Here is a 10,554-nt window from a genome sequence, read left to right as displayed (position 1 = left end):
ACCCTCTCTCTCTCTCTCACACACACACACTCACACACACACACACACACACACACACACACACACACAAACACATGGTGATGTCACTTTCTCTCTCCCTTTCTCCCCGCCATCCCATGCCATGACATCATCGTCTGATGTTGTTAATCACAACACACACACACACACACACACACACACACTTTGGTGCACAAAAACACACACTGACACACTAATGCACACATGCACACACACACACCCTTATATTGACTCATACACAATCACAGTAACATGCACACAACGTATAGGAAAACCGAAGTCACACAGGCAATTGAATGTTTTTAGTGGCCTTTAATGGACACCATTTCCCATAAGCCCACAGCTCAGACATGTCTGTAATAACAGGAGGACATAAGTTTTCAGACGACAGATGTTACAAGTAGAAATTTGCAAAATGACTTTGGTGAGTTTAATAGATGTGGACGTGGATGTGGTGTAATGTTTTGAGTCGCTTTTTTTAATTATTTAAGTACCCAGTTTTATGGGAGTTGTAGTTTTTATGTGAAAACAAATTAACTGTTGTTTAACTTAATTAGAATAATTACAATGTGGAAAGTAAACCGCAGGAATATGCTTCATTTTTTCAGAAAGAGCAAGAGAGAGGCAAGAGGTGCTAGAGACAGGAAGTGACATCATCAGATGGACCTGCGCTTCATGCACATGCACACATGGGGGGAGGGGGGGGTCTTGAATCTTTTTTCAGATTTTACAAGCGTGTCGTCCTTGACATGGCGGCTGACCGTTAACCGGCGACATGATTTAAGTCAGCCGGCTGCTGATTTTTAATCCAATCAGCTTCCAGGAGTGAGTTGTTGGCTTCAGTGTTTTAATCCAATCAGGTTTTAGAGAAATGAGTTGTTGCTGGCCAAAATCAATCAGTCCTGCCCACCTGGTAATCAAATCCAATACAATGATTTACCGTATGGCCGTGAAATAGAATCTCTCCATGTGCCTCTCTTTGTGTTTCCTCCCTTTTCTTCTTCTTCTTCTTCTACTCTCTCTGTCCATCTCTCTTCTTCTCTCTTTTGTATTCATATACACGCAGACGTCCTCGTTCTCTCTTCAGAACAATTTCCTCCTCTTGTTTTTAGAGGCTCTGATATGAGCTGACTGACGAGTCCAGTGGGAAAAGCGCTCATCGCTCAGAGGGAGGACAGTGTGTCGAGGTATCGGGGTGTTATTCAGAAGACAGGTCCTGGATTTTGTCCGTGGCCGTCAACTGCAAAAATATCTGTATGGTGATGAAACAATGCTGTGATGACAGGCAGCAGGGAGGGAGGGAGAGCACCTGACGTTTCTTAAGGCGTATTAATATCGGTAATCGCAGTCTGAGATGATTTTCATTTTCAGGGAAGCTCTAGAGATCACGGCGTTAAAGCTTTTTCAGACCAGAGTCGGCTTCTCTCACCAGCCTCTCTTACAAAGTTGTGATTTGTTTTACCATAAAATATGTTGTTAAATAATGATGTTTTCTTTCCATCCAACTAAACACGTAGCCGACGTCCCCTGGACTGTAAATTATGAGCAGATTGTCGACTGAGCCAAGATAAAATAACAGTTATTTACAACATTAACGCTGAAGAATTACAGCTCCGGCTACTCAAGCGCTCGTTGGCGTGTCGTCAAAACCTCATCTGGGCTGTAGCTGTTGAAACGTAAAGAATTGCTTCATGTGGGTTAAAGTGATGAAGGTTTTAGGCGACAGAAGCTCTTTGGTGAAGATTACTGAAAGATGGTGTTTTTCGGGTTGTGTCTGAAGTCACGGTGAACTTGTTCTGGACCAGGATGTTTCCCCGACCCGAATCAGGAGCAGTGAGAGGCTGAACAGAAACGCTTTCATAATGCTGGACTCACTACGTTTCCTTTATGTTTGTTATTTTTTGAGAAAGAAATTTGTATTTTTGTATGAATTTAATTTAAACACTTTAACTCCACAACTGCTCTGCTTTTTTTTCTCTACTTTTCTTTATAATATTTTTTGATGTAGTAGCTTCCTTTTTGGATGATTTATGGGATTCCTGTTTTTCATTTTAATGAATCTATCTTTGATGTATAGATTCAAAATGTTCTTGTATAATGTATATTTTTCTATTTTGGCTCTCTGTTTAAAGAGACGCATCAGGCAGTGTAATGCAACTCTGTTCTGACACTCAGTCATGCAGAATCTGTTTGTGTCTATACAGTAGGTCTATATGTTGCTTCTTGTGCTTTGCAATGTTTATATGACCTTTGACCTCAGAGACTAATAACTGCTACATCCTCACTCCTGATCTGGGTCTAAAAACCAAATCTCAACCCTAAAATTAACAGATTCACCGTGTGAGAATCAGCCATAATGTGACTGACTGAACATGTTTTTTTTTCCCCACAATGTTAGTAATGCCAGTGCACACACACACACACACATACACACACACACACTCACACACACACACACACACACGCACACACACACGCTGACCTTATGCATGGCTGATTCATGGCTTATTCCCCCGAGTTCCTTTTGTACAAGGACAGGTCCACAGGGATGTTGTTGGTGGGTGTGTGTCTGTGTGTGTGTGTGTGTGTGTGTGTGTGTGTGTGTGTGTGTGTGTGTGTGTGTGCATTCGATCATATATGACTTAAAGGGGGATGGGTAAGCCAGGTTTTTAACGCCATGCTGAAGCATCTGAAAGAGGTTAAATAATTCATATGTCCTGTATTTCTATCTCTTTCTCTTTCCAACACACACACACACACACACACACACACACACACACACACACACACACAGAGAAACATGCATAATGCGTCCTTTCAAATACATGAACTCATGCAGCCAAGCACATGCACACACTCCAATGCACACAAGTGGCCAACACACAAGAATACACACAGTTTTCCATACAGTGACATGGTTTTTAAAGTCCACACACACACACACACACACTCTTGACCTATGCTCTGAAGAAATGAATTCATGTGAAGATGATGAAACATGTGTGTTGACACCTCTTTCAGCTTCCTCCCTCTCTGACCAAGACTCTTCCTCCTCTCCATCTTTCTGTCGCTCTCTCTCTCTTGTTTTTTACTCGTCGTCCTCTCTTGTCAGTTTTCTGTTTCTCAGGTGGTCTCTCTGAAGTGTGTATATGTGTGTGTGTGTGTGTGTGTGTGTGTGTGTGTGTGCGTTATGTTGTGAGACGCTGCTCGTCTAGCGTGCCAGACAGCCCGCATCGCGTTTGTGACCTACTTTGGTAAAAGTGTGTATTTTTTATGAGCCTGGGAGATGCAGACGCTCACACTGCAAATGGAGATGCATACATAAAGGTCCACAGATGCACGGAAACACTCATTTAAGAGCATTCACAGACACACACACATACATGCACATACACAGATGTTTTAATATGAAAAAAAAAGCCACCATTCATACAAACCTCTGTTTATTCATCTGCATACCTTATGCCACTAAGGATCCCGGTTGGCATAGAGACGGATGCCTGAAAGACTCCTCTCCAGACAGCACACACATAGAAACCTAAAAACACACACATTGCTCAAGGAAAATCGCACAAGCTTACACAGAAAATGATCAAAGTATAAGACATGCATGTAATGATGTGCATGACACAGATGTAAACATACACCTCAACAAAGACGCACACACAGGAGGGATGGAGAGAGAGAGAGAGAGAGAGCGAGAGAGAGAGGGAGGAAACATCTCTTTAGTATGCAGCAGCGGCTGAAGTCTGCTTCTCTTTTTGCTGTTTTTCCTCTCGGTTTTCGGAGGAGGGGGTTTGGGGTAAAAGGAAATGCTTAAGCATCATCACGCTTGAGTGGCATTTCCATTGCCAAAAGCTTATTTAATTCAGCCCCCTAAGCTTTTTTAAACAGACTTCCCAATTAATTTTTTAAATTACCGCGCTGACTTGTTGACTAGCTTCTGACACTTGAGAAATTATGTTAATTTCCACACCTCTTATTGCGCTGGAGTCGTTTCGCTCCTGCGGTGCTTTTTCTGAACGCTGCTCAGGATGTTGAATCAATGAAATGGCTTGTAGGCCTCATGGCTATGGAGCCAAACACACTGCTGGTTTACAACCAAATAATTTTAGCAGCAAAATCACACACACACACACACCGTGTCTCATAAACGCACTCGACCACGCTCACACACAAGTGCAAATGAGAGCACACACCAATGATTGATACTCGTTCACTTGTCGGAGGCTCTCACTCTCTGTCCCTCAGCCCTCATCAATACAAGTCTGATACAAACATAAGCTTAAATATAGAAGTATAAGCTTGTACATGAACCAGGATCATGAAGAAATAAGGATCAACTCTCACTGAAATCCTCATGAGGACGAATTGTAACAGTGTTCAGCTAGTGGCATCATCTAATACCTTGCTTTATCACCAAGTATCTGTCAAACCAGTGGCATTCCCATGAGCCTCAGACGTACAGTATATTGTATTATGTAATGGCTGTAGAAAAACCTCACATGCTAAAGTTGCTCTTCCTGAGAAAGTTTTATCTGATTCAAAGGTTTAAGGACAGAGAGTGTCTGTCAGTAAACTGTTAGGCCCTTTGAGGCAAATTTGTGATTTGTGATAGTCGGCTGTATAAATAAAATTTGGTGCAGTATTTATACCCCTCCGAAAACTCCCGGGGGTGCTGTGAACAGGTGCCACATTGACTATAATGCAACTGTTGCTAGCAGCAGTTTGCTATGTTTCAGCGTCTTTGTAACGGTCTTCGTAGCTGCATTTGCATTAGGGGTGGGTGACCTCATCATGGACGATCATACTTTGCCATATGATCTATTTTTTAAGAAGAATCACACAGATCGCAATCATTAAAAGACGCTACATTTTAAAAGTTCAGTGGATGCTAACCAGCCCGTCGTTAGCAGTTACAGGTATTTTGATGAGACAGTTCAGGTGCTTCCTGTTTCAAGAACCACAATCTCCAGCTGCCGTCCAAGACGGTGGAGTTACAGAGATCTGCTTGGGAAACAGGAAGCGGGGCAGCGCCTGAACTTTCTCATCATAATACATACATATAGCACCTCATTAATGAATAACAGCACTGTCCAAACAACTACTCCATATGACCGAAGAAACAAAGTGAGTTTGTGGTTGTGACACGAGTTCGTAAACAGAGGACAGCGTCGTGGGGGAAGAAAAGCGGCGAGCAGACAGAGTGAAAGTGAGACGCTCACAACTTCCGGTCAGGACTTTCACAATGAAATCAGAGCGGGAAAACAGGATGCAGAGATTTGTGAGTTGGGCCTTTACATTGAAGCAACGGGACCGCATATGCAAAACTAGTCACCTGATTCTTTTGGCCTCATCGCCTACCCCTACTTTCCTTATCGATGTTTCTGTCTTTGTCTGGTCTCGTCATGAAGGTAATTTGTTATTGCACAGGGAACTTCTGAAACACTAGTAGACTAATTAGTTCTTGTCCGTTCGAGCAGCGGTCAACAGTGATTGGCTGCGCCTGCAAATGTCAATACGCCTTGACACAGTCGACTAAGAGGGTGAACCACCAGCCAGAAACACACGGGATGGAGTTAAACTGGTCAAGTGACGTATAATATATATTATTTAAAATAAAAAATAAAAAATTAACTTTGTATCAGCAGGAAGCTGAGCATTAATGTTTTTTGGATTCAGTAGAGTTTGATTAGTGCTGCTTCCACACTGGCTTCAGGCTCCTTTGCCCCACTGCGTTTTGTCCTATTTTTCTTCTAATTTCTTCATCTGCGTCTGCTGAGTCATATTAATCGACACCACACGGCACACAGGCTCTCACACGCTGGAGGGCTGTTTGTCGTGTTGCATGTCGTGTTACATTGTGGATACAGGTGTAGTAGGAAAAAACAGACTTTCAAGTGACGGTTGTGTTTAATTGAGCTGCTGAATCTCTGCAAAATAAAGATTCTTTAAATGTACGTGATTCTCATGTGGGTTGATGTAGATGTGTTTTTGTTTTTTTGCTTTCCCACAGAATTGAAGAAAGAAACAGGAACAAGCACAACAGCCACCCCTGACGACAGCTCCACCAGAAAACCGTCCCACCGTCCGAACCCCCCCTGAACCCAGCCTCCCCTCACCCCTCTGTCTCAGCTGCCAGGGTTCTCCAAGGATTCCTCGCCGGGTTCTCCGAAGGGTTCTCTGTGGTGTTCTGGAAAGCTCCATTCGCCTCGGGGCCTCAGACCTTCATGCGTCTCCCAGCGGCAGAGTCCACCCACACCTCCACCCACCACACCACCACTACCATGAGCTGTGATCGGGAGTTTGGAGACGGGGCCATGGGAGTCACGCTCACACTGCGCCTTCTCATGCACGGAAAGGTGAGGAGGGAGGATTTAAAGTGATAGTCTATATTTTTATCTTATCCCCAACAACACTGAACATCTCCTACTAACAAGTACTGTGTGTGTGTGTGTGTGTGTGTGTGTGTGTGTGTGTGTGTGTGTGTGTGTGTGTGTGTGTAGAGCCTGATATATAGAGCTCCATTGTTGTCCACAAACTATTAAAACAACACAAGCCAACTGTTGCACTGGGTGCCATGTTTTCCTTCGTTACCATGGACACACGCTGTAGTTTGTTTTGACTCCATCCCAAACTCAACTGTCCTGCTGCATTGTATCACTAGAACACCTAATATGGATTCATCCACAGATGAAAATAGTCCCCAACAAGAACATTATTACCCCCTTCTGTTAAAAGCAAAAGTTACCACACTCATTACTTATTCAATGAGGCTGTATCACTGGGAGCTGCTCCGTCATCTTCAGGATGAAAGAACAGGCCGGTGGACAAAGTCAAGTGCTAACAGATTGACTCAGTAGTCAGTTACTTCTCTGCCACATCTGTATATATTTGTAAATTAAAATAAACACTATAAATTTGAGTGAATATCCCATGTGCGTTTGGTTGTGACGTCCAGGTTTCTACTTCTGCTGTCACAGAGATGAAGCAGCTGCTGCTTCACCAGTCAATTACAAAAATGTGAAAACAATTTTAAAAAGCAAAAACAAATAACTTTCTTGAAGAGGAGAGAAGCAGACTCTGGGATGTAAAACACGACCTGACGACAAAATACTGCTTCTGTTGCAATAAAGATATAGAGACAGAAACAAGCTCCCTATATGCTGACGACAGAGATTCTGTTTGTCTCGTGTGTCTAATCTGTTGTCATAGTAACATCTCTGTTTGTTTTTCCTCTCCTCAGGAAGTGGGAAGCATCATCGGCAAGGTGAGTTACACTTTTTTTTTTGCTTTTCCCTCTGAAATAATGAGAAAAACATTTTGGTGCACTGCATGCAGAAGACAAAAGTCTGAGTGTCAGGCAGTTAAAGTGACCGGAGAGCGTTTCTCTCTGGTGGCTTTTACATCAGAATAAATTAAAGCAGAGTGCAAATTACTGCTTCTGTGCAACTGTCATTAATTTGAACGTCTGAGCAGCATCAGAAAACATTTATATTTATACATACAATCATTTCACTGCAACACTTACATGTAGGGAGTGGGGGGAGTGGGGGGGGGGGGGGGGGGGGGGGGTGAAAATCCTCCCCATCTATAAACTGCGTGTTTGAAAATCCGACTGTGGTTTTCTAAAATTGGCATGCTGCGCAAGATAACGTCGGATATAATCCTACGACAGCGATATAAAGTTGCCATGAAATATGCATTAATAGTGTGTAAAATTTCCAGTCAGGCCATGTCAGTCCAATCGCTACGTACTGAAAGGGAGCTGCTCTCCAGGGATGCGAGTCAATTTAACTGAGGACGTGTTAAATAAAAAAAAACCCTGTAGGAATTTTTTTTCTCCCCCCCCCCAAATATATCACAGCCAAGTGAAGTGTGATAATGACCATTGCCCCTCACAGCACATTCACTAACCCGTGATTGGGGCTGGTTTCTGTCAGCATATATTTAGACCCCCCCCTCCCTCCTTATCACTTGCAGTGTGTGGTCTATTAACTTGCAGTCTCTGACATAAAGATGGCTCGAAAATTACATCACTGTTCTAGTTGGGTCGTGTCAGTCTTATAGTCGCACCACAGGAGCCGCTCTCCAGGGTTTCTGGTGGCATTAAACCAAGCAGCCGGGCGGCAGAGCAGAACTGATGTTCGCTTAAAGCCGTCCTATCTGGCTTAAACACACATCATGTGATAGACACAGGTGTCAGAATGAGATTATGTTACACAGCTCGGTACAAATAAAAAAAAAATATGACAAACAAACATAATACATGACAGCTTTTTTTTTTTTTTGTTTGTGTGTTTAAATATCATAAGAAGCATTTTATTGTTTTCCTGAGCACATTTTTCTTTTAGTTTAGTAAACTTGTGTGTCACATTCATTGCGTTAGACTAGAAGCTCCGACAGCGAAGCAGCTCGGGGGCTCCCCGCTGGCTCCGGATGAGGAGGTGGAAAACATCACATTTTCCTCACCTGGATTTTGTTTCCACTCCCTCCTGCAGTCTCCCACATACAGCTGTGTTGCGTCTCGTACAATAACGGGAGGTTTCTCCCTGGTGAAAAGTCAGGAATATTTACAGAACATTATGAACGTTATGTTTTAGGACTCCTTCGATTAAAGGACGTTTCATAGGGTTAGGGTGAAGACCATGTCATTCTGGCACTGAAACAGTCTCAGGTCAGGTGAACATACTGTTCAACTTACTGGAAAAATAAAGTTGATTTTAAATGATAAATGAAGAAAGAATTAATATTTACTGGGTTCAGACTTGTGCAATGTCCAAACTTTAATATCTCAATACAGTCCAACCCAAATATTGTAATATTATAACGTTTTAGGCATTTGTTTATAATCTATAATTATATTATTGTATTTTATGTTTTATGTTATGTGTAAGTGATGCTGCCACCAAACAGCAGTTTAGATTATTTATTCGTCACATGTCGAGGTACAAATGTAGAGTGAGCAAAGCAGTGAAATGACAGAAAGGCAGACTGTGCAAAACTGCAACAACAAAAAAATCTATAATATAAAAACTATTGCATATGGTGGGGAATATTGCAATATTAGATATTGAATATGGGCCCCAGCCTACTTGGGTTTAAATGAAACAGCTCTTTCAAGGAGAATCCTCTGCAACTAAAACACTGGTTTTAAACAAACCACATCAAGCGAAGCTCCGCAATTCAAACCAAATTACACAACACTTTCAAGACGCTGACATTTGCAGGAAATAATGGTCCCATAAAATGAGAAGTCAAAGGCATCAGTAGTGCGACTTACAGAGGAGACTGTGGGGGGCTGGGGGGGTGCAGGTGACTTTGACACAGCAGACAGCGGTTTCCAGTCCAGGCATCAATCAAAAGCTAATGCCGGTTTCTTTAATGAAGGTGATCTTTAGCAGCAGGGTGTGAAGCGCAGCAGGACCCGCTCATAAACACACGGCTCCTCAGCTCGACCGGTGGTAAAAGAAAAACTCCACAGGGAAACTTTAACCTAATCAAACCTGGGCGTGCACGAAAAACTGATCTCTGCTGAGGTTCACTCATGACAAAATTATTCCTGCGGTCCTGAAAGAAAACTCTCAATAAGTCAGTGTGTGTGTGTGTGTGTGTGTGTGAGTGTGTGTGTGTGTGTGTGTGTGTGTGTGTGTGTAACTGCTGCCTCCCTCCCTCCCTTTTTATTGCTTTCTCATCTGACACTGCTCATCATCATCTGTCTCAGACTCATCTCCAAGGTGCTCCAAGTACAAGCACTTCCTGTTTTTTTGGGCTATAATTAAGTCAGCTCTGTTGCCGCTGTAGTGGCTGGGACGACGGCTCGAGTGGATTGTAAACGAGAGGAAAAAAGCTCATTCGAGGGTTTTTGTCTCAGATTTCTGTCATTTGCATAACGTGGGCGAATCAATTCAAAATTTTAGTTGCGTAAACCTAACCATGCTTTAACCACAGAGGAGGCAGATGAGTCACTTTGAACCTGTTCAGACCTGGTATTAACGCCCGGCTCTGGTGACCCCAGCGAGTCCAGGTGTGAACGCACCCAAGACTCGTTTGAGATCCGATCGCTCAGACCACATTCGGAGGTGGTCTGGGCCACGTGTGTCCACTTTCTTTTAGCAGTGTGAACGCAAATGTGTCCGGGGCCGCAGTGAAGGACCGCCCACTCTACTGACGTCCGATTAGTCCCGATATTTTACTATTTCAAATGGATAAAACATTATTTCATTGTAACCCTAACCCTAAAAACCTGCCCCATTACCCATGACGAGAGGTCGTACTGTTCACTGATGCTGTAAACTGGGGGTCAATTAATCCTGCTTACAAACTTTCTAATCACTTTTTTCTTTTGCATGTAGCGACCTTTGCTCGATGTGTTTCCCTTATTTTGGTGGATTTCGTGAAACACTTCATGAACTCTCCAAACGGCCTAAAGATGAATGTTGTTCTGCAAGAAAATAATAACCGAAAACATTTCTTGTCTTTCCGCAGAAAGGGGAAACAGTGAAGAGAATACGAGAAGAGGTAAGACCCGCCCCG

At 43.0% G+C, this 10,554-nt stretch overlaps 1 protein-coding gene across 1 annotated transcript in view; it reads left to right on the top strand.

The window, feature by feature from the left end:
* Positions 1–10,554, top strand: part of LOC111669961 (poly(rC)-binding protein 3-like) — a gene marked incomplete at its 3' end in the record, with an annotated part of 114,757 nt that overhangs the window by 62,039 nt on the left and 42,164 nt on the right. The window contains exons 3-5 of the mRNA XM_023426475.2: positions 6,035–6,380; positions 7,265–7,288; positions 10,507–10,539. Coding sequence (XP_023282243.1) covers positions 6,249–6,380; positions 7,265–7,288; positions 10,507–10,539 — 189 coding nt within the window. The remainder of the gene's footprint in view (positions 1–6,034; positions 6,381–7,264; positions 7,289–10,506; positions 10,540–10,554) is intronic.

Source organism: Seriola lalandi, unplaced genomic scaffold (assembly GCF_002814215.2).
Source record: "Seriola lalandi dorsalis isolate HSWRI2012SDOR001 ecotype SW California unplaced genomic scaffold, Sedor1 jcf7180002054827, whole genome shotgun sequence".
In the NCBI taxonomy this organism is placed as follows: domain Eukaryota; kingdom Metazoa; phylum Chordata; class Actinopteri; order Carangiformes; family Carangidae; genus Seriola; species Seriola lalandi.
This window is presented reverse-complemented; position numbering and strand designations above follow the sequence as displayed.